Source organism: Cornus florida, unplaced genomic scaffold, assembly GCF_030987335.1.
Source record: "Cornus florida cultivar Cherokee Brave unplaced genomic scaffold, ASM3098733v1 CherokeeBrave_3.0.0_Hap2_Chr01, whole genome shotgun sequence".
Lineage (NCBI taxonomy): Eukaryota > Viridiplantae > Streptophyta > Magnoliopsida > Cornales > Cornaceae > Cornus > Cornus florida.
The window spans coordinates 16,673,773-16,696,109 of NW_026775571.1; the positions used below are offsets into that span (position 1 = coordinate 16,673,773).

The following is a 22,337-nucleotide window of genomic DNA, read 5'->3' on the forward strand; positions in this document are numbered from 1 at the left end:
TTTATGAGCCAAGAGCTCCATTTCTGGATGCCTTGAAAGGATCCAATTCTCTTGAAAAACAACAAGGCAAGGCCAACAAAATCATTGAAATGTTTAGGCAAGTGAAAATTAACCTTCCCCTCTTGGATGCAATTAAACAAATTCCGACTTATACCAAATTCTTGAAAGATCTTTGCACCCAAAAGAGGAAGAACAAGAGCCAAGCACCAAAGAAAGTGGTCTTGACCAAACAAGTAAGCTCCATTTTGCAACATAACACTCTCCCAAAATTCAAGGACCCCGGTTCACCTACTACTTCTTGTGTTATTGGTGACCATGTCATTAATCGGGCTCTTCTTGATTTAGGAGCAACTGTGAACCTTCTTCCGTACTCGGTATATGTTAAATTAGGCTTAGGAGATTATAAACCAACGTCGGTAGTTTTGTAACTAGCCGACCGATCCATCAAAAAGCCCCGGGGTATTATTGAGGATGTGTTAATCAAAATTGACAAGTTCTTCTTCCTAGTCGATTTCGTAGTCATAGACACGGACCTGGTCACAAATCCCAAAAGCCAAATTTTGGTTATCCTTGGTCGTCCCTTCTTGGCAACCGCAAATGCCAACATCAATTATAGGACAGGGATAATGAAAATCTCATTTGGCCACATGAAAGTGAAGTTGAACATTTTTAACCCAACTTCGAATTCAATGAATAAACATAAAGAGGTTTGTGTTGTTGAAAAATGCATTCAAAATGAACTTGAAAAACATGAGTCTTTGCTTGTCAATGGAGTTTCCAAAAAGAGTTCAAAGAGAAATATGTTTAAACCAACTTTTAAAAAGGCATGGAAGCCTAAGAGTTGCATTGACAAAGGACCGTCAATCTTCTTTGAATCAAATCCAACAAGTTCTCTAGGGAACAATTTATTGGGTGGGATTCAAAGTGCTTTCCACCCCGTTAAGGAGGGGATGCACAACAAGATTTTCGATTCGGACTAAAAGAGCCCAACGTCTTGCTAGATACGTTAAAGACTAGTGCTTCGTAAGGTTTACAACCCTATTCCTCCCTCATTTCTATTTTACCTTTCATTTCTTGCATCGTCTAGATATGTTTTGGATTCATACACATTGTTGGGGACTTTGATTGAGAGTGCGTGCACTTTTATTTTCAAACTAAGCATTTTGTGCATGTTCAATCGATCTCAAAAAAGGTTCGATCGATCGAACATCATCTCTGTATCCAATCATCTCTTTGTCCTATCATACGAAAATTTCCTGCATATTTTAGCTCTTTGTGTATCGTGTGAACTTTATTTTTGATCGATCCAAATATTCCAAGATCGATCCAATTTTTCCTTGGATCAATCTTCATCCCATACTTAGAAAAAATTTTGAACCCATGAAAAACCAGCTCTCTGTATATCGTTCGAGCATGTCTGCAGGTTTCACCTGTTGGATCGATCGAGTTTCGATCGATTTATGTTCAATCGATCTGGGTGCTTCCTGTTGACTTTTACTTCTTTTTTAATTTCAAATTTAAAACTAATATATATATATATATATATATATATATATATATATATATATATATATGTATGTATATTAAAATTTTTAAATTCCAAAAATATTTTTTTTATTTCTATTTTATTTTGTAAAAATCCAAAAATATTTTTAATCTTTAAAAAAAAAAAAAAAAAGAAAGAAAGAAAGAAAGAAAGAAAGAAAGAAAGAACAACAATTTTCAAAAAAACTTCAAAAATACTTTGTCGTTTTGTGGGTTCGATCGATCTGAATATCTTTATGATCGATCAGGGTTCGATCGATCTGATCACCCAAGTGATCGATCAAACATGTCGGAGAATGTTTTTAAAAATATGACCCAAGGGTCATTTGGATCGATTTCAACATCGATCCAAAGCCCTCTTTTTTCCCCGCCGCTGCCCATCTTCTTCCTCATCTCCGGTGAACCTCCGGTGAGCTCCCAAGCTTGCCAAACTCAATCACATCTCATCTCTCTCTAGGTCCACTTCTCTCCTCTCGCTTTGGTAATTTTATGGGTTCCCTCTTTTCATTTTCGAGTTGATTTACATGTTTTAGATGTTGCCATGCTTAGATCTAAGCTTCCATGTTTGATTTCTTGCTATTTTTGAAACTTTAAAGCATGTGTGTGTATATATATATATATTTGTATATATTTTGTTCCGATTTTGTTTTCGGGTTGGTCACGTGCCGACTTAAGTGACCAATCTTGACTTATTGAGGTGTAGAGGGGCCTACGAGCTTACTCGGGTGCTACCCGTGTTGTTCACGTCATAGATCTGTGACTGTTCGTGTTTCTACACAGGTTCGATTGATCACAGTAATGCTTTGATCGATCAAAGCACGATTGATCTTATCCATGTCCTGATTGATCCAGCCTAGATCGATCTCATCTTTTTCATGATCTATCAAACCTCACTATTTGGCATACCATCTTTTGTGTTTCATGCTATCCAATTTATGCCCAATGCATATGTTTTCCACATTGGTTGCATTCCACTCTGTCATATTTAGCATGTTTCACTTAGTCACTGTCTACACCTAGCTGCATTATAACTCGCGTAGATTCATATATTTTATCCTGAGTTGTCTATCTTAACTTGACAAACATGTTTCTATCTGTTGTGCTTCAAGTCTTCATTTCGCATATTATCGCCTGTTACTAACTTCAATTGCAAGTGTTTTTCTGTTTTGCAGACCATGGCTCAAGTCAAGACCGTTGCCCGCAGGACATATGAACGTAGAGTACGGCAGCGAGTAGAGGAGGCTAAGCAGACACTATCCCCATCACCTAGTCCACCATCGGCACTGCCCGGCATGGCCCGTGACTGAGTTGAGCACAGATTCTCGCGTCTTACAGTGGCGCATGAGTCCATCTTTGATACTACTTTCTTCTCCTGGTCGATTTTGACCAGGGCAGCCTATGATGATATTTCTCACTGCGGCATTTCAGTTATTCTGGCCCCGGTAGCCAATCCGATTTACCCGCGGCTCATTCGGTTGTTCAACCAGAACCTCCGGCCAGCCCCGAGTAACTTGGCTGAGTTGCGGACCACCACTGACGGCCATCCCATCCGAGTTATAGTTGAGACATTAGCCATATCTTCTCGGTACCTACACGTCTGCCCTCCCCGACCTTGATTATCTTATTCTCAGAAGGCCATCTGACGCAGACATGGCCACAGCTCTGATTGGCCCTACCAGTGCTGGTGAGATATTTGCCACTCAGACTTACTTGCCGGATGATTTATGGTTCTTTGATTCGGTATTATACTGAAATGTATTTATAGCGGGCCATAAGATTCAACGGTGCTCAGATTTTCTTGATGCCCTCTATGCCTTCTATACAGGCCATTGGTTTTCTATCCCTGCACTCTACTGGAGTGTTATGATGAGACTGTACATGAGCTACATCAGCAAGGCCAAGCCCAGATGAGCCACATTCCTCCCCTTTGCACATTTGATTGCTCAGATCCTCAGAGACCAGCACTATCCTTTCCATTCAAATAAGCTTACTGAGTCAGGGGCTTGCCACTATGGCCAGAATGACTGGAACAAGAGTTATAATGCTCTTATAAAGAGTCCAGAGAACGAGGCCATCTTGGCAGCTGAGGAGGCGGAGGAGGCAGCAGTAGCAGCAGCAACAGATGATCCAACAGACCCACGACGGTTGCAGATACGCATATAGAGATTGACTTGGAGCAGCAGCCTCCAAAGGAATCACCACATCACTCTCCGGCAGGGTCACCAGTACATTCTCAAGAGCAGAGTCAAGATATACCTCAGTTTCCTGATCCAGTCATCCCTGACTTTCCAGCTCAGACACCTAGCCTAGGAGAGCGTATCCGGACCTTGAAGGATGTGGTAGTCTTTCTTCAGGCAGATGTGGCCTCCCTTAGCACAGACGTGACTACTCTCCGTGCGGACGTCCTGACTGTGATGTAGGGTATTTCTAGAAACATATGATGATCTCGCCCTACTCGACCGACTTCTTCTTCTTAATCTCTATATCTCTTCCTTCATTTTATATATCTGTGATACTTGATTGTTCTTTTGATACTGTTATTATATTTTGTGGCCAGTTTGTTGGCCCAGATACTGTGTTGTACCGTACATTATTTTTATTCTCTCTATTTTATACATGATATTTTTGGATGTCATGTTATTATATTAATATATTTATCTATGATTGACTCTATTATTAGGTGCATCCTAGTGACTTCAGTGAGAGAATACTACCCAAATTTTTCAGGACCATCCTTATTCCTCTCTCCTTAGTTCATTTATTATCCTATTTACACTTGGATGCCCACTATGCACTGTTATTATCCCCTTTGTTATCTAATAAGCTTTTATCCCAGTGCCATCTTTTCAGGACCACAGTCAATCCCAAGTTTGGGGGGGTTATATCACCCACTTTGGATATTTATGTTGTGACGGCCCAAGTTTTTCAACCCGGTGCATCAGTGATGAATCGAAAGATGACCCGATAACGAATCCGAAATGCGGAAGCAAAAGATAAAACAACGGTCTCTAGAGATACATCATGGCTTTAAGACACCATTATGACCCTCAACGAGGTCACGGAACCCAAAGGAATTAAATGGGGAAGCAACATTTCAAAAACGAACAAGATTGAACCTAGGGGCAAAATTGTTATTTCCAACTTAAAATTGGGTGCCACCAAGCACACCATTGGAAAAACAATGAAAAATTAATGAATTTAGACACAAGAATCACTTGATTCTGAGTTCGGATGAAGAAGATATGGCTTACGGATGAAGAAGATATGGCTTACGGAAGAAGAAGGGGCAAAACGGTCAAAAAGTGCAAACCCTAAATCATCTAACCGGTTAGGAGACCTTCCTAACCGGTTAGGAGGCCAAAAATCATGAGAAATACACTGCCCAAGCACATGTAACCGGTTATGAATCCCCTCGTAACTGTTTACATGTGAAGGAGGCAGAATGGGCAGCTCAAAAACTTGGCAGCAGGGGTTTTTCTGGGAAAAATGGAAATTTGAGGGCCAAGATGACATTTTCTGGAAAAACTTAAAGAAGAAACCCCCCTCAAAATTGATTTTTCTATGTGACTTAAAAGGAAAATCAAAAATACGCAAAGTGAAATGGCCAAAATTCCCTCCCAAGAAAACTGGTCCAGAGGGTCCAAAAAGCTGCTAAATTTAAAAACTTAGAGCTGAACTTTGGATGCGATTTCCGATGCCAAGATGGCATTTTCTTGAAAAACATGGAAAAGAAACCCCCCTAAAATCACATTTTCTAAGTGACCATGTGAAAAATAGAATTTATTTCCCAAAGAAAATTCCCAAAATACCCTTAGGTCAGAATATGCAACAAAAGTGTAAAATGAGTCCGTAGGAGACTAATTTCACCAAAGAAGAAGCTTTGCCCAGAAACGACCATGCATGCAAACGTAACTTACCTAGTAAGATGTGCTACAATGGTCCATCGCCCAAAAATATGGCCAAAGCAAAATATGACCCCCCCAATGGCCAAAATGCCAAAAATGAAGTTTGGAATGAAAACTTGAAACCTAAAATCATAAAATGATTTCGAAATGCCATTTGGCCCTTGGCCACACTTCATGCATGTTAAATGAATACTAATGGAAGAAGTTCATACACAATGCACGCTCCAGTGCAAAATAGCATACTAAAACGCATGGTTTTCCATATGTTCTCATTGAAGGCAAAAATTAACATCCATGACATAAATGTAATTTCAAAAGGAGTTTGGCCATTGGCCTCATGTCATATACATAAAATGAGAATCAAAAAGTGTGCTAAGGCACACGTTACAAGTCTAGAAGTAAATATACACATTTGACATATAAGGTTACAAATGGCTTTTCAAGCCAACCTTCACAAGAATTGAACCCTTCAAGTTCCCAAATCATCCAAGCATGTTGAGAATCTCTAACCTTGAATCCTATACCTAAAATATGCCCCAGTATCGTAGAGGTGAGTAACATAAAGCTACTCGTAGGAAATGAGCATGCATCGATCTACGTTTTACAAGTTTGCATGATTAATTATTGTGGTTCATTCTACCTAACGTCTATGTCAAAGGTGAGACTCAAGGAACATCCTAACTACCTAAGATCATTTCTAGCATCAATCACCTCACTCATGCAATTTTAGCAACATAGGGTCATGCTTACACAAAGCAACAACATAAGAGCATGCTTACACCAAGCAACAAACATAGATTCTCAAAGTCATCAATTTGAAATCTAAAGAACGAAAACGACATAAGTGATCATGCCACCTAACGTCTATGTTCTAAATGAATCTATAGGATCATTCCTAATTTACATTTGAACAACGCAACATGAATGTACTTGACAACATCAAAAGCTTATAATGATTCATCAAAATTATAAAACAATAATGTACTTAACAACATTAAAAGCTCACAATGATTTATTAAAAATCATGAACATGAATGTACTTAACGACATTAAAATGATTTATTAAAATCATAAAACATGGATGTACTTGGCAACATCAAAATCTACAAAGATCATAAAGTATGAATGTACTTAACAACATCAAAATCGCCGATAACCAAAACCACAAGTCACAATATAAACATAATTGCTAACTTGGAATTGAATGCGAAAATAAATAATGGAAGACTTGGACATCTAGACTCGGAATTCTGCCGAGATCAATGGTTGTTCCGGGCACTAACCCGCAGGGAAAACCACCCTAAGTGCGCACTATCTCAATTGGGGAGAACTCATACCTCCCGCACTAAAGCCGAACTTTAGCCATATCATAGTAACCATGTCCCAAGTGACTCCAAAATAAATAAGTTAACAACTTATATATATACGAAACCACATCCCATGCACAAGTAGTTTGTAACCACACATTACATGCTCTAAATCCACAACTACTATAGGATGACAAATGTCGAATCTTCAGAGCGCGATTCGTTACGCACTATAATAACATCACATATCGAATCTTCAGTGTGCGATTCATTACACGCTATAACAAGATAATCCAATATTGAAACATAATCTCATAAATTCATTACAAGTCTAAAATCATGCTTTAGATATACAATCAACGTCAAACACATAATTTAAATCCATAATGCAATAGAAACGGAATTTAATCAAGTAAACTAATTAATACCTCTAAGTTGCAATTCTCAACCAAATGGCCTCAAATTACACATGTTAGCAACATAGCATGGCCATTGCATATACCAATTCCAAAACTTGATTAGGCCAATTGAATAACAAAATGGAATTTAATTAAATCATGATAATCAAATCCCTAAATTCTAAAACAATATAAAATGGTCCCATATCAACATATACTAGTATACAAGTCCTAGTCATCTCAAATATCAAGTCAAAACTTAATTAAGCTAAAGGAACCATTAAATAGATTTTAATTAATCATTTTGATTAAAGTCTCTAGATTTTCATACTTATCCAAATGCTCTCAATTTAAAGTATGTTAACCAACATGCCAAGACATAATTTAAAAGCATATCAGAAGTCAATTTCAAGCAAGGTACGGCCATGGGAATTTATCTTTCACAAAAGAAAAATATTAAATAAAAAGCTCAACTCTTATTCAAATAATCCCTATTTAATATATGTTAACAAACATATTAAAGCTTAATTTATCATCATGCCACAATTCAAATCTAAGCTATACACATCCTTGAAATTTAAATCTTACACAAAAAAAAATAATAATAATACTAACTTTCTAGATTTGATACAAGGCATACATATGAGTTGTATAATCATGGAAAACACTCAATACAACACACAAACAATCCTAAAACATTCCCTACCTCAATTTGAGATAAAAATCTCAAAAGCCATCAAAATGTAACGACTCCAAATCCGATGAAACTACTAGGTTTTGTCGGGGACTACACCGTGCACATAACCCCCATGAAAACCCCATCAAAATCACAACTTGACCTCAAAACCAAACTCAAAATTTGGCTGAAATGGGTTCCAATAAGGGTTAAAGATAGAGTACGGCAAGGTGAACAACAAATGTTAAGGCCGAAGACTTTCCATCAAGGAAAAGTGAACCAAAAGAGGAGAGAGGAGATGGAAGCACCCCTTGGGCTGCCATGGGAGCTCCAGGTCGTGCTTGAAGAGGGGAGAAGATGAAAAATGAAATATCTCACCTCCCTTTTATAGAAATCTCAAAAAGTGCCCAAAACGGGCCCCGCCAGGTCTGAAAAGTAAAATTTGAGTAAACGCACTCAAATGGAAAAAATTTATGAACAAAAAAGATTTAAAATGAGAAAATATGAACAACGGAAAAAACAGAGTCAAAAACAGAGTCCCGAGCAGAAAGTTATGCCCAAAACAAGATTGGCACAAATCAAGGCCAGAAACCCTGAAACTGGAGAAAAACGACCAGAAGGAAATTCTATGAATTTACGAGTCAACAAAAAGTGAAAATAAATCCCGTACGAGGATCCAGACTCTAGACGAGATATTTTGCAATAACTTTCATTAATTGCACAATGGCCCCTACAAAAAGTGAAAACTGCACTTATGGCCCAGAATGAAAATATCTTCCAAAAATATTTTCTTAAAAACCCCTGAAATAAAATATCTTCAAAATATATTTATGAAAAACACCCCAATAAATGAAATTAATTTCAAAGATTTATGCATCCATGCCCTTATAGGTACCGAGAGCAACCAGAGTACTTTCTTGCAAAAGTGAAGATACGTATTTCATGAAAACCACTCAAGATGAAGATACATGAAGTCAAAAACTAACTTCGAGCACGAAAAGTGAAGTTTTGCCAAACAAGTGACAAATGGGGAAAAGACAGAATAGGGAAAAAAACGAAACAAGGAAAAGGACGAAAGGCGCATAGTGTCCGAAAAGTTAAAATGCAGAATTGACTCGGTCCTTAAAGGAAGTTGTCAATCCATAGAAAAGAGTCTCATAAACCATTTCCGAGCATTCGAGATGACACTAAGCGACACGAAACAGAGCTCAGAAGGGAAAAGACAACGGAAAATAATTTATCCGAAAAATCCAGGTCATTACATATGTTCCGGCCATTCTTCGACATAGCTGCACAGGTATATTCTTTCTTCTTTATTTTGTTCTCGTTGCACATTGAGGACACTGTGCCATTTAAGTTTGGGGGTAATGTGTGTTCTTTGCAGTGTTTGTTTTCAATTCAAAATTTTGAGCATGACTTATGTATTTGAGGGATTTTCTATGATTGGTCCATGCCTAGCTATGATTTTGATCTTTTAAGGACCATATTGCTTAAAATTTAAAAATTGTTTGACTTGAGAGTCCAATACTCCTTGTATGCCTTGTGGATGCCATTTAGGAGTAAATTTTTCGAAAGGTGAGAAGTGGGAAATAATTAAATGAAGGTTGTTTTGATTTGTAGCCTAGTCGATTTGAGCTTATAAGTCCTTAGGGGTGTTTAAACACCTAATGCCCTAAAGCCGTCTGGTTTAGGAGTCATTGACCTAACGCTCGACCTCATGGATCGCTAGAAAGCTTAATAGATCAACACATTGCACTATGCTTCCATCTTTTATCCTTAGGATTAGGAAGAAAAAAAAAATCGAGTGAAAAGAAAGTATGTGCTCATTTCTTTACTAGATTTGTGTGCTAGTTTGAGGGTAAGGATGTGATCATTTCTTTAGTTGGCTTAGATAGCACCATATTTGATGCCGATTCACTTAAAAGAATTCTAGAGTGTTTTGATTTGCATGATCATTGTCTTGATGTGTGGAGGACCATACTTACTTGTTTGATGTTGATATTTTGAGAGATTGCTTGGAAATGGTTGAAAAATTACATACTTGAGGTAGTTTTCTCCCAATGCTTGTTTGGAATATTGGTGCCTCTTTAGTGAGAAAGAGCTTAATGTTTATGGGTATCATTTCTGGAAACCCTCACGAGACTTCACTCATCCACTAGGGGTAACCTAGGGTTAAAAGGCTTGTTGCATATGCTAAATGCAATCGTGTTCCCTACGAAAGTGGTGTTATCCATTTATTGCTTTCTAGTTTATAGTTGTATAGTTGTTTATTTCATTCCTTTACTTCGTAGTTCATTGCTAAGCACTAGCAATATTTAAGTTTGTAGGTGTGATGAGCGCTAAAAAGTGCATATTTAAACCCCTTAAGTTCAAGTATTCTAGGACATTTATCTATCTTATTTTTCTATTTTAGACTAATTTCGTGTTATTGCCTTTTTCAGGCACTTATCCCCAAAATAAGTCAATTCAGCCAAATTAGAGTATAAAAGAAGCAATCTCAAGCTAAATGGAAGAAAGAAGCAAAGTGGAAGCAAAGTGGTGGAAAACAGCAAATTTCAATCGATCAGACAAATCTTCGATCGATCTCACAGTGATCGATCCAGCCTTATCAAGATGGATTGAGCCTCTTGTCCTTATCCCCAAGAATTTCCATCTTCGATCAATCCAACATCCTTTTGATCGATCGAACTTCTTTGATCTTATCTCCACTTATCACTTTTGTTTTTTCCAAAATATCTCGAAAATATCTTAAATCTGTCAGTATTCTAAAAGGCGCCGCTGTGGTTCGATCGATCAAACTCCTTTAAGTTCAAAAAAAAACAGAGTCCAGCTCAGTAAAAGATGGCTCATGGTGCAATCATTGAAGAGGCCCTAGTGCACAAGGTCTAACCATTGGGTGTGACACTTGAGCTACCTATATAAATATTTTGAGCCATTTTTACATAAAGATATACACAATCTTGGAGAAAGAGGTTAGAGGAGTCTAGAGATTAGAGAAATACACACCATTTGGGAGTTCTTCCATTCATCTAAGGTTCTCATCAAGAAGAAGATCATTCCTACCATTTGATTTATATATGAATCTTGTTTCTACAATGATTTGTGTTGTTTAATACTTCTAATTGATCATTTCATTCTACTCATATGCCTATGTATGTTAGAATAAATGTTCATGTGTTTATCTCTAGGTTTTGTGTTATTGATGCATGTCTATGTGTGTTAATGCTATGAATCTAGAGATTGTAAAGGCATGATGCTTTAATGGAATACTCTTATGGTTTGTTTGATGGTTCATACTCATTTCTTGATGGATTGTGCCTCTACCTTAGTTTAATTAGTTTAATTTTCATATCCCTAACTTAGTTGTAGTGTAGTTGCCTTACTTTCTTAGATGGGAGGATAATTCATGCTTGTTATTTGATGTTCCATGCTTATGAATGCAAGTAGTATAATTCTCTAGCTTGTTAATGTGTTTTGATTATGAGCTTAAAGAAGGAATAATGGCTTAGTTTGATATATTGTGTTTTTCATTAGGTTGTCTAGACAATGTATACTTAATTAGTCATCCATGCTTGTTGATTCAATCAATCACACATATTAGTATTGTAACATATATTTCCCCTCATTCATTACACATTGAGTGTCTAGAAAGGTGATATTTAGTGGTGACCTCTAATTTCCAAGATCCCTCTCTCTCTTATTATCTACCATTTATTTACTTTAATTGCTTTGTATTGAATTTGTTTAACATTGAAGTTTAATTAACCAATCAAAACATCTTTGATCACTCAATCTACTAGTCCAACGTTGTTTCCATATCAATATTCTTTCCTTTTCCTTGGGATGATCCCTACTCACCCTAGCTATATTAGTAGTTAGAGGTAGTAGTTGCACTTTACAAATTCAAACTTGGCCACTCTTTAGCATGTTTTAGCTGGTTGCCCACGGCACCCACCACTATAATCATAACACTCTAACTTCACTTAACAATAATCATGTTTTTCCATACAATTGTTATGATTTCAATCATACTAGCAACTCTCATATAGCATGCAAAACACCCATTCATTTCATACAAGCATGCTTAGATCATAATATCAAGATATCATCTTTTGGCTAACAAGAAGCTATAATTATGCATTAAAACATGAAATCCAATAGAGAAACAAGTTATATACCCAATGAGAAGCAGAGTGCAAGGCATTAGGACAATCCCTACCTCAAAGGAGCTATCCAAACAAGGCCTTAAGAAATCCCTAATTTTGCTCCACCAAACCCTAGCAAGATCAGTCTCAAAAGATAGCCCTCGTCGAGTAGAATGGAACTCCCTTCTTGGTCTTCATCAAAATTACACCATAACCCTCTCAAATGTGGCTTGCAAGGTTGCTTATAGAGATATAGAGAGAAAATGAAATTGTAGAGAGAGAAATGCTGTAAAGAAGAGGGGAGATGATGTGGTCAAACTTTTAATCTTATGGTTAATGGCTTGCCACTTATCACCTTGTAGGTGGTTGCTACTTTAGGTTACTTTACCATTATGTCCATCTATATTCCTCACGATACTAACAAGGTCCCCAAAATATCTTCCTAATATACAAATACATATATACATATGTGCTGGTGAAAAGTCCAAAACGCCCTTAAAGCAAAATAACAAAACCGGAAGGAGTTCCCAAACCCAAAAGTCGTCTTAACTCCCAAAAATTTCTAAAAATAATCCCATTGCCTCTAAATGACTTAAAATAATGAAAAATACATTTCTAAAACCCTCGGCTTGAGAAATGACCTAAACGACCCTCGGGGCCCTTGGGGCATGCAAAACGATGCACAGAAAATAATTGAAATAAAAATTCGAAAAAAATCCAGAAAAAATCTGAAACATTACAACAACAACCTCAGGTTCAAAATGAACCTTCAAACTAGCCCTTGCACCAGCAAAACTTGACAGCAAATACACTCCATGATGAACACAACAACAAAGATCAATTCAATGACATTTCTATGAAGAATTCAGGTTCAGATCATCATTAAGGACCTTAGAAATGTTAATACATATGAAGCTGTCGAGTAAGGTTCAATGCAGGTCAATATTAGGGTTTTTAAAAAAGCCCAATTCAGCTAAAATGCTATAACATAATATATATACTCAAGCATATAATTCAAGTCCTGCTACAAGAATGATATACCCATGGCATTTGTAGCCAATCATTGTCCAGAGAATGTTCTGACATTCTTCATGTGAATAAACCATTATACCCTTGCCAACTCGGCTATTTTGTCCTCTAGTATACTATAAATTATAGCTCACAATATCAAGGTTGTAATAGCATTCTTATCCAATAATTGGTGATTAAGAAATGCAATGAGGTATATACACTTTCACTCTAGGACCACAACAACATGTCACATACCTGAGTTTCAAATAGAAAGACCAAAATACCCTTGTAACAACCACTTGTCATTCTCAACCCAAACATATTGCTGAGACTGTATAATTCACAATGCAGGCTAAATCACAATTGTTTAATGCAATGCAGCTATCTAAACATAGGTATAAACATATAATACAACTGTAAAATGACTATAATGCCCCTGAAAGTTCCTATAGCTAATTTTCATGTCTTGAACCTCAAATTACACAGCAAATAAGCCTTATCACACTTAATGGATGCAATGTACTATCTTAAACCATTGTGTAATTGTATCACAAGTTGGTACAAGACTACAGTACCCCTATGATGTGATATAAGCCACTGTGCACAACAATGGTGAACATATAAGCCCTTGACAACTCTGAAATACTAAGTTTTGATATTAAAGAGGCAAACCACTTGGTACTTATTAGGACCAATAGATACAATTTTTTAGAAAAATGGCATGTCAAAATATGTATACAAATATTTAGAAAGAAAAAAATACTAAAAAGTGTAACTCAATAATCAACTCACCAAGGTAAAGTAAAGTTCTACTTCTATCAAAGACTTTGTGATCTAATAACATTTCTTTTACTTTTTAAAATGTATGATGGGAATTCGAGTCCCAAAAAAACAAAGTGACGCTTATTTCTTGTCAATTCTGGTATGTTAAGTATCATTTAAACAATTCCAAGTTCACCAAACACTCCAACCATGGCCTCGCGATTATACGTGATGAGAAATTTTAACTCAATAATTAATTGACCCGGGCAATAAAGCAATTTTTTTTTTGTCTACCAAGTGTTCTAGTCCTCCTTTCATACAACTATCCACCTACCTAAATTTCAACAACAGTGACACTATCCACTTTTTATGTTACGTATCATTTAAACAATTTCATTCGTTGACAAAAATCTCTAACCTCTAACCTTTATTTTTATTTTTTTTAAGCGATTCAATTTTATTTTTTAATTTTTCCTTTTCTTATTTTTTTTCCTTAACTAGTATTCTAAATTGTTAAGTTTATTTTTCTACAATTATTGGTATCGAGATTATAAAATTCGTTTAAAATTAAGTATTGAATTGGATATCAAACAAAAAGGATTGGCATTCAGTTATAGAAGGAATTCTATAATATAAAGAAATCCCAAATATTTTTTAACCAAGAAAGGACTTTAGACCACTTTGAACATATAGAATAAATTAACATCAAGACTGAAAAGAGCGAAGTGCAAAAGAAAAATTACTTTATAATGACAGTGCCACGGCATTGCCCCACTAAATGAGTGGCAAGACTCATCTTCCACCAAAGAACTCACATAGATATATAATATTTCAAGCACTTTCTGAAATTATTTTTATATAAAACAATTCTTCGGTGATAATCAAGAATTTATACTTAATTTACTCATTTCATCATAATTTCTTAAAGGAAAATGTTTTTAAAGAGGAAGATTCTAACGGAAATCCGTGTCACCATGTGGGGATCCCACTTCCTTCAGTGATCTTGCCAATCAACCATTTTCGATGGACAAAATTTTTGAGTTGAAGTAGCACTCTAAGTCACACAATTCATTTAATCAGGGACGAATGTAAGAGTTTCTCAGTGGGGGCAATTGGCTCCACCAAAATTTTTTTTATTAACATTATGTTTTGCTATTTTTTTCATTTTGATATATATACTTATACAATTGCCCCCTCGCATATTTTTTTTTATATCCGTTCTTGGCTCTCATGCTCTACTCCTGCTCCTGCTCTTGTGTTCCACGCACGATTTCGTTACCGTTTCTACTCTGTATGACTTAAATTTTACAACTTTTGCACTTTCACTCCTTCATCCGCTTTACGGGGTGAAAATCACCTCCAGACAAATAATGTGCCATTTACTCCATTTTGAAATGAGTGGTCCAGAAATGGCCACGTCATCCATATTTGGGATGCATAGTAGAAAATATTTGGATGCACAGTAAGAAAATGTTTGGATGTACCTTACGAAAATGTTGGAATGTATTTTTACTTTAAAAAAAATAAAAAAAATAATTACTGTGTAACTGGAGGTGATCCTTGTCCTGATTTACGTGACTTAAGTAGCAATACTCTTTTTTTAGTTATTTCAAACACCGAAAAGTCAACTTCATTGCAGTGTCACCCATTGTTGAACACTAACATGGTAATGGTCCAAGTTTTAACCAATAAATAATTGAAAAGTCAGCACTACATGCATGCTCCTTAATTATCAACACTAATCATAATTACTTCTTTAATGGCTCTCCCAATGGTGCTGAGTCTTGCGTGAGTAGATCATCCCACATTGTCTGCATTGTTCTTTTCTTAGTGCACACAAATTATCTTACCCTACGTCCCACTAAAATACAGTATTTACCAACAAAAAAAATCAAATACAGTTTACTAAATTTGCCTATATAATGTCACCCCGGTATTCAATTTTTTTCATTCTACATATATATTACATTGGAGCAAAAAGCGTGGTACGTGTATTATATTCTATAAATTTAGAGTTCATTTGGATTTGTTTTTCCACTTCTTAAAACCTCTTTAGTATTACTGCATTTTTTTTTTTTTTTTTCCTGTTCGAAAGTTTAAACAAATGCACACACATCAATAATATTGTCTCGAACACTCAACCTTGTAAGAGGAGGAGAGATCATATCATCTGGGCTAATGTCTGTTGATATATAGTATGCATATAGTTCTAATGAAATGTTTTACAGGATTAACTGAGAGAGCTTTCTTTTCAGGGTAAGCTGATCATGAAGACCTTACTTGTATTTATCATGGCATTTATGCTGATCTTTGGAGCTTTGGGAGCAAATTCAGAGAGACTCGCTTTGGAGGACCGTCATCTGACAAGTGAAACAAATCTTGGTCGGAAAGCCAACATCGGTGCTGATGATAAAACAAGCAGTGAAGCTGAATCAGCTGGTATCGATGACGATGATCTGAAGAGATATGCCAACTATAATGGAAATTCTGGAACGTCCACAGAGTTTAAAAATCATTACAAGATTGTCCAGCTACCCAAGGTTGACCAACCACCCAATGATGATGGTAAAAATTAATAGAACTTCTGAGAAAATGTTGATCTTGGAATAAGGTGAAATCAAATCAAAAGCTATATATATATATATATGGCATATGCATGTGAGTTTCACTATATTGAAGCATATGTATTAATACTATCCGAAAATAAAACGACCATGCTTCTAGCATGAGTTTGTGCTTCTGTATGGCTGGCTTGTAGGTCTATTATATATTGAAGCTAGTATGGTATATTTACAACCATGCATGTCTAGAATGAGTTTGTGCTTGTAGGTATAAGTATAACAATCTTAAAAATAAAACAACCATGCATGTCTAGAATGAGTTTGTGCTTGTGTATACTTATATATAATATTATATATATACACACACTATGTTTTGGAGCCCTTTAAAAAAAATTCAGGCAATAAAATAGAGAGTACTGAATAAATACTTGGTCAATTAAAAACTGGTTCACTACCCAAGTATCTGGTTAATTTTACATCACCAAAACTAGTTACAATGGAGTCTGCTGAATATATATATATATATATATATATATATATATGAGATAGAGAGAGAGAGAAGAGAATCGAATTGGTTAATATTAAATGTTATCCCTCAAATATATTAAGGACAATGCTTAGCTACTCACCAGTAAGTAGCTAAGCATTATCCATATAGTAAGGACAATACTTAGTTACTCACCAGTGAATAGGGTGAAACTACTCACCCTTATGTGGTCCAATACCTTTTAGTGGACCAAATTTTTAACATGCTGGCAAGTATATACACACAGGGTGAGGAGCCAGAAATTTAGAATTGGGGGCCAAACTAGGATTGTGTAATACGTAGTAAAATTTTGAACAATTAATTTATAAGTTAATTGTAATAATATAATTTTTTATAATAGTAGCTTTTTAGTATATATTTTGAAAAATTATATAAAAAATGAGAAAAATCCAATCTAAATAAATTGAGATAAAAAAAATAATAACATGAGAGATAAAATATAGAGAAAATAAAATGACAAGTTACATTTAAAAAGAGAAGTGGTAGAAGAAAATATTGTTAAGTAATTAATTTCTTTAGTAACTGATTCAATTTATAGAATTAAAAATATATATATTTTGAAAAAAGAAAAAAAAAAAAAATGTACCAATTTGTCATTTAACATTAATTGACAACTCAATAAAATTTGTCATTTAACATTAACCGACAACTAAAAGTATTAGTTTATATACTATCAATTAAAAAATGCTGTTGTCATTTTTATCGACTTGGTACCATTAAAATTAAGTTTTTCATTTTTCCCAATGCTCTCAGGACCTTTTATTTTAGTTAAGATGCTCTCAGGACTCGTTGAAGGAAGATTTACCTGCAATTCTAGATTTTTTTTTTTTTTTGAAGGGTAAAATGATAAATTTTATAGAAAGAAAGAGAGGATAGCAATAGCTAACCAATACATGCAATGTACAATTGAGCATGGGAAGCCCAAACAACAGCCCAAAGCAGGCCCAAAGTAAACACAAACACAATTCAACGGCCCAAAATAGGCCCAAAGTGAACACAAACACAATTCAAAATAGATGGTAAAACCATTATGATCAACCCCCAAATCCGGTTAAAAAGGAATCTAGTTCTAGTGTAGTTGCAAAGCAATTCATGTTGCATCATCTGGTGGCTTTCGTGGAGGGTGAATTACAGAAGCTGGAACACCCCATTCTGTAGCAATTCTTGAAGTGTTGAGTGAATCTGAGATTGTTGAGGTTAGAATCTTGGTTCTCACTGTTTCCAGAACTTGATGAAGAATTGAGTTTGCTGTGTTGAATTTCTTTTGGAAGATCCTTCTGTTGCGCTCAATCCAGATATGGTACACTAGGGATGCCAAACTCAGTTTGGAAATGGAGTGACTATTGTAATTCGAGTTTCCCTTCCAGTGATGTGCTGCCCAATTGATCAGCTCTGGCCATGAGGATGGTTGAATATGAAAGCCGCAGCGTGCTTGAAGAAATGCCCACAAGGGCTTGACAAATTGGCACTGAAAGAACAAGTGACTGTGGGATTCCGGTTCAGTATTGCAAAGACAGTAAAGAGTGGAGTTAATGTGGGAGGTACAACTTCTATTCAATGTAGGTAGTTTCTGCTGGATTGCCACCCACAATGTAAAAGAGTGCTTTAGGATAGATAGTTTTGTCCAAACAAGATGTGTAAATGGAGTATTGAGATAATACAATAAATATGACAAACTTATATTTTTATTCAAAAAGATTTAGACTTCAACAAGATGTTCAAGTAAAAGTTCTTACAAGTTTCAGGGGGAAAATTATATTTGTTTTAGAACTCACTTTTTTTTTGGAGCCATGAATTGGTGTTTTGAAAAAAAAAAAAATTGGGGGGAATAAAATTTTATTCACAAAATATCCCAAAGATATATATATTCCCAATTATAATGGTGAGAGTGGTGCAATATTAAAAGTGGTTTGAAATTGTCTCCACTAGAAAGATCTAGAAGGGGTAACTTGTTCTTTTTGTTTGTCTAAAACAAAATTGGCACAAGAAACTCAACTCACTATAAGACTAACTTTCGACCTTTTACATTGAAAGGCAAATTAAATAATACTTATTGATTTTAAACACTAAGCAAACAATCACACAATAGAAATACTGATGAGCGCTGAAAAGTGCGCTTTTAAACCCCTTAAGTTTTAGTGTTATAGGACCTTTATCTATCTTATTTTCCCGTTTTAGTACTTATTTGTGTTTTTGTCTATATCAGGTCAATAATGTTAAAATGAGCTAAAACTGGTTTTTTAAGGCCTTTTTGGAGTCAAACTAAGTCTTAGTGATGATTTGGAGCAAAAAGAGGCTGATACTGAAAAACTGCCAAGTTGGATCGATCCAACATTTTCTGAGATCGATCAAAGTTGGATCAATCGAAAATCAAAGTTGGATCGATCGAACTTTCTCTGATCAATCGAACTTTTTCTCTGATCGATCGAACTTTTACTGGCAACAAGCTGTCTTATTCCCATGCGAGCCCAAAAGTCCACCTACCACATAGTACGGGATTAGATATTTTTGGAGCTATATTCTTGACTTAGTGACTAAAAAAAGGACTTTCTATATAAAGGGAAGTGACCCATTTTGTAAAGAGTTTTTTATCATTTTATTTTTACATTGTAATTTTTATTTCTCTCTCTAGGAAAGTTAGAGATTAGGGTTAGAAGAAAAGGGGGAAGTGGAGGCACATCTCAAGATCCATCTCTAGACCACTCTCTCTCTCCATCTCTAGAGCTTCAAAGAAGAAGAAGAAGAAGAGGAAGAAGAAGATAGAGCCATATTTGGAGCTTGATTCCATGACCACATCCACCTCCTCCATAATTGGCTAGATCTATACTTAGGGCTTGGATGAGCCCTAAGTCTTGTGTAATCTAAACCCTTGTATTTCTATTTTTGGGGATTTATATATATATTGTTGTGATTAGTGCTCTAGCCTTGTTATTGTTGATTTAATTCTTCCTTATGATTCTCTATTTTAATTACATGTTGTCTTATGTGTGATTATTTGGGGAATTGATCTCTACACTAGATTCTCTATGTTGGTTGCATGTCTATCTAGTGATGGCTAAGCATGGGTTTTCATTGAATGGGTTTGATAGTTTATACTTATACTTGATGGGTTGTTCTACAATTTAATTCATGCTTGTAGGTAGGTAGACAATCTATGCTTGCTTAGATATTCCATGACTTATTATTGCAAAATTCTCTAGATTGATGCGTGCTACAATTGCTGCTACTTAGATGGGTCATGCTTAAAATTGATGGGTTGTGCTACACTTAATTTAGGTAGACAATTCATACATAAATTAGATGGTCCATGCTTAATATTGCAATTGGTAGTCGCATTTTGTTCACAACAATGTATTCCCCATTAATGGAAAGCAAGTGGTTAATTGCACGAGTTTAGTGGCGATTCCAACACCCTAAGTCCTCTTTTCATATCTCTTAAATCCCTATCTCTAATTAGTTTTATTTCACTTTCATTTTAACTAATTGCTTTCTAGAGTAATCAACCATTCTCTATCTTTTGCAATCTTGTGATACGCTAGAGTTTAAGTTAAATTCCAACATGTATAATCCCTTGGGACGATCCCTACTCACTCTTGCTACGTTAGTAGTAGTGTTGGTAGTGATTTTTATAAATTTAAACTTGACCTAAAAGGCTTTTCTTAAATCGCACATTCACTACATTATTTTGGCGTATATCAAGCGGCCTCGTCAAATTTTGGCGCCGTTGCCGGGGATTAACGGTTTTGTTGGAATTAGACTAGACAATAGTGTTCATTTGATTGCTTCTATTTTTATTTTATTTTTCATTGTATATTCTTTTCTCTTGTTCTTATTATTATTTGTTCAATTAGGTACTTGACTACAAGGAAGGCAAACTTTGGAACTTGAAGCAATAATTGGAGCTTAAAGCTAATATTAAAATTTGAAGTTGCTTAAAGACCGTTGTGAGCAATTCTTGGAACTCTTGTATTTTAATTGTTTCACTTTTTTGCATGCTTGTGATAGCCCTTGTTGAGGCTTATTATATTACTTTATCTTTGCCCAAGCATAGGCCCTTGTTAAGGCCATTATTAGTTGCATTTGGGTTTTAATTGTGAATAGAGGAATTGTTTGATCCAAGTTTGGGGGGAAATTACATCCCTCCACCTTATGCCCCTCCATCATATTCTAATCCTTATGAGATTGAATCCAATCATTTCATGCATCATCTTATTATGGACTTGATCACTCATTTAATTCTTCTTATGACTATTACTCTCCCCCACCATTTTATGATAAACCAACTCCACCACCTTCTAGGTATTCACCCGGATTTGAAGAAAAAGTGTTAGCTTTACTTGATGTGCATATTTCACAAACTCCACTTATTAATTCACATTCTCAAATTTTAGCCAAGCTTGAAACTCAAATTGAGCAAATTGCAAGTACTCTTTCTCATCAAGAGGCGGAGGAAGAGGCAAATAAAAAAATGGCAAGAACTTCAATGTATATAGATGAGGATGATGTGAGTGAAGAGGAAGAAGTAGCAAGTGAGCTAATACCTAGCACTCTATCTTGTATAGAGGAAGAAGTGACAAGTGAGTTAGTGGCTAATCCAATAGACCATAACATGATTAATGAAGACTTTCCTTGTTTTGATTATGATATTTTATCTCGGACATTGCTACTCTAGAGAGTGAGGAGACGTTGACCACACTTGAGGTATGAGAGAAGGATGAGGAACTTGTTGAAGAGGGCCTTCCTTCTATTATCTCCAAAGACCCTCTTGAGACATGCCTTTTTGAAATATATAAAAATTGTGGTTTTGACTTTGAGAGCTCCAAAAATGAAGTGAATTCTCTAATGGACTCCTTACCTAATTTGGAAGGTGAGGAGATGGTGATTTTTGAGGAGGAGAAAAAGGATGAAGAGAAGGTATTCCTTGATATTCCAAATGAGTCTTTGAAAGACATTGACTTGCCAATTCACAAAGGAAGTGATTCTTTGAATACACTTTAAGAGCACAAAATTGAGGCAAGGCTAACTATGATTGATTTTGCTTTCAAGACCGTGGATGAAAGGAACAATATCATCTCTTTTATTTCTTTTCAAGTTATTCTTTTGGAGGATGATTTCATTATCATAAGTGGGACATTAAATGAAAAAAGTGAAAAGATGATCAATAAGGATGTTTCATATCCGGTTTAAGATTCTTTTGATTAGTGAGTTGGCCCAACGTCTTGCTAGAAACGTTAAACACTAGTATTCGTAGAGTTTTTAACTCTATTCCTCTCCTATTTCTTTTTATTATTTCTTTTTATTATTTTTATTTTTGTGTACATTCTTCTATCCATTTTTCAATCTCTATTTTTGTTATCATCATTGGGGCTTAGCATAAGGTTTTCTGCACTTTCATATTGAAAATTGAGCATTTTGCATAAGTTTGATTGATCTCAAATGAGAGTTCGATCGATCGAACTTCATACCTGCATCAAACCTGC

General features: G+C 35.5%; 1 protein-coding gene across 1 annotated transcript in view; it reads right to left on the reverse strand.

Annotated features, from left to right (window-relative positions):
* Positions 1-18,197: 18,197 nt before the first annotated feature.
* Positions 18,198-22,337, reverse strand: part of LOC132269673 (uncharacterized) — a 34,418-nt gene continuing 30,278 nt past the window's right edge. Inside the window, exon 4 of the mRNA XM_059770931.1 lies at positions 18,198-18,341. Coding sequence (XP_059626914.1) covers positions 18,198-18,341 — 144 coding nt within the window. The remainder of the gene's footprint in view (positions 18,342-22,337) is intronic.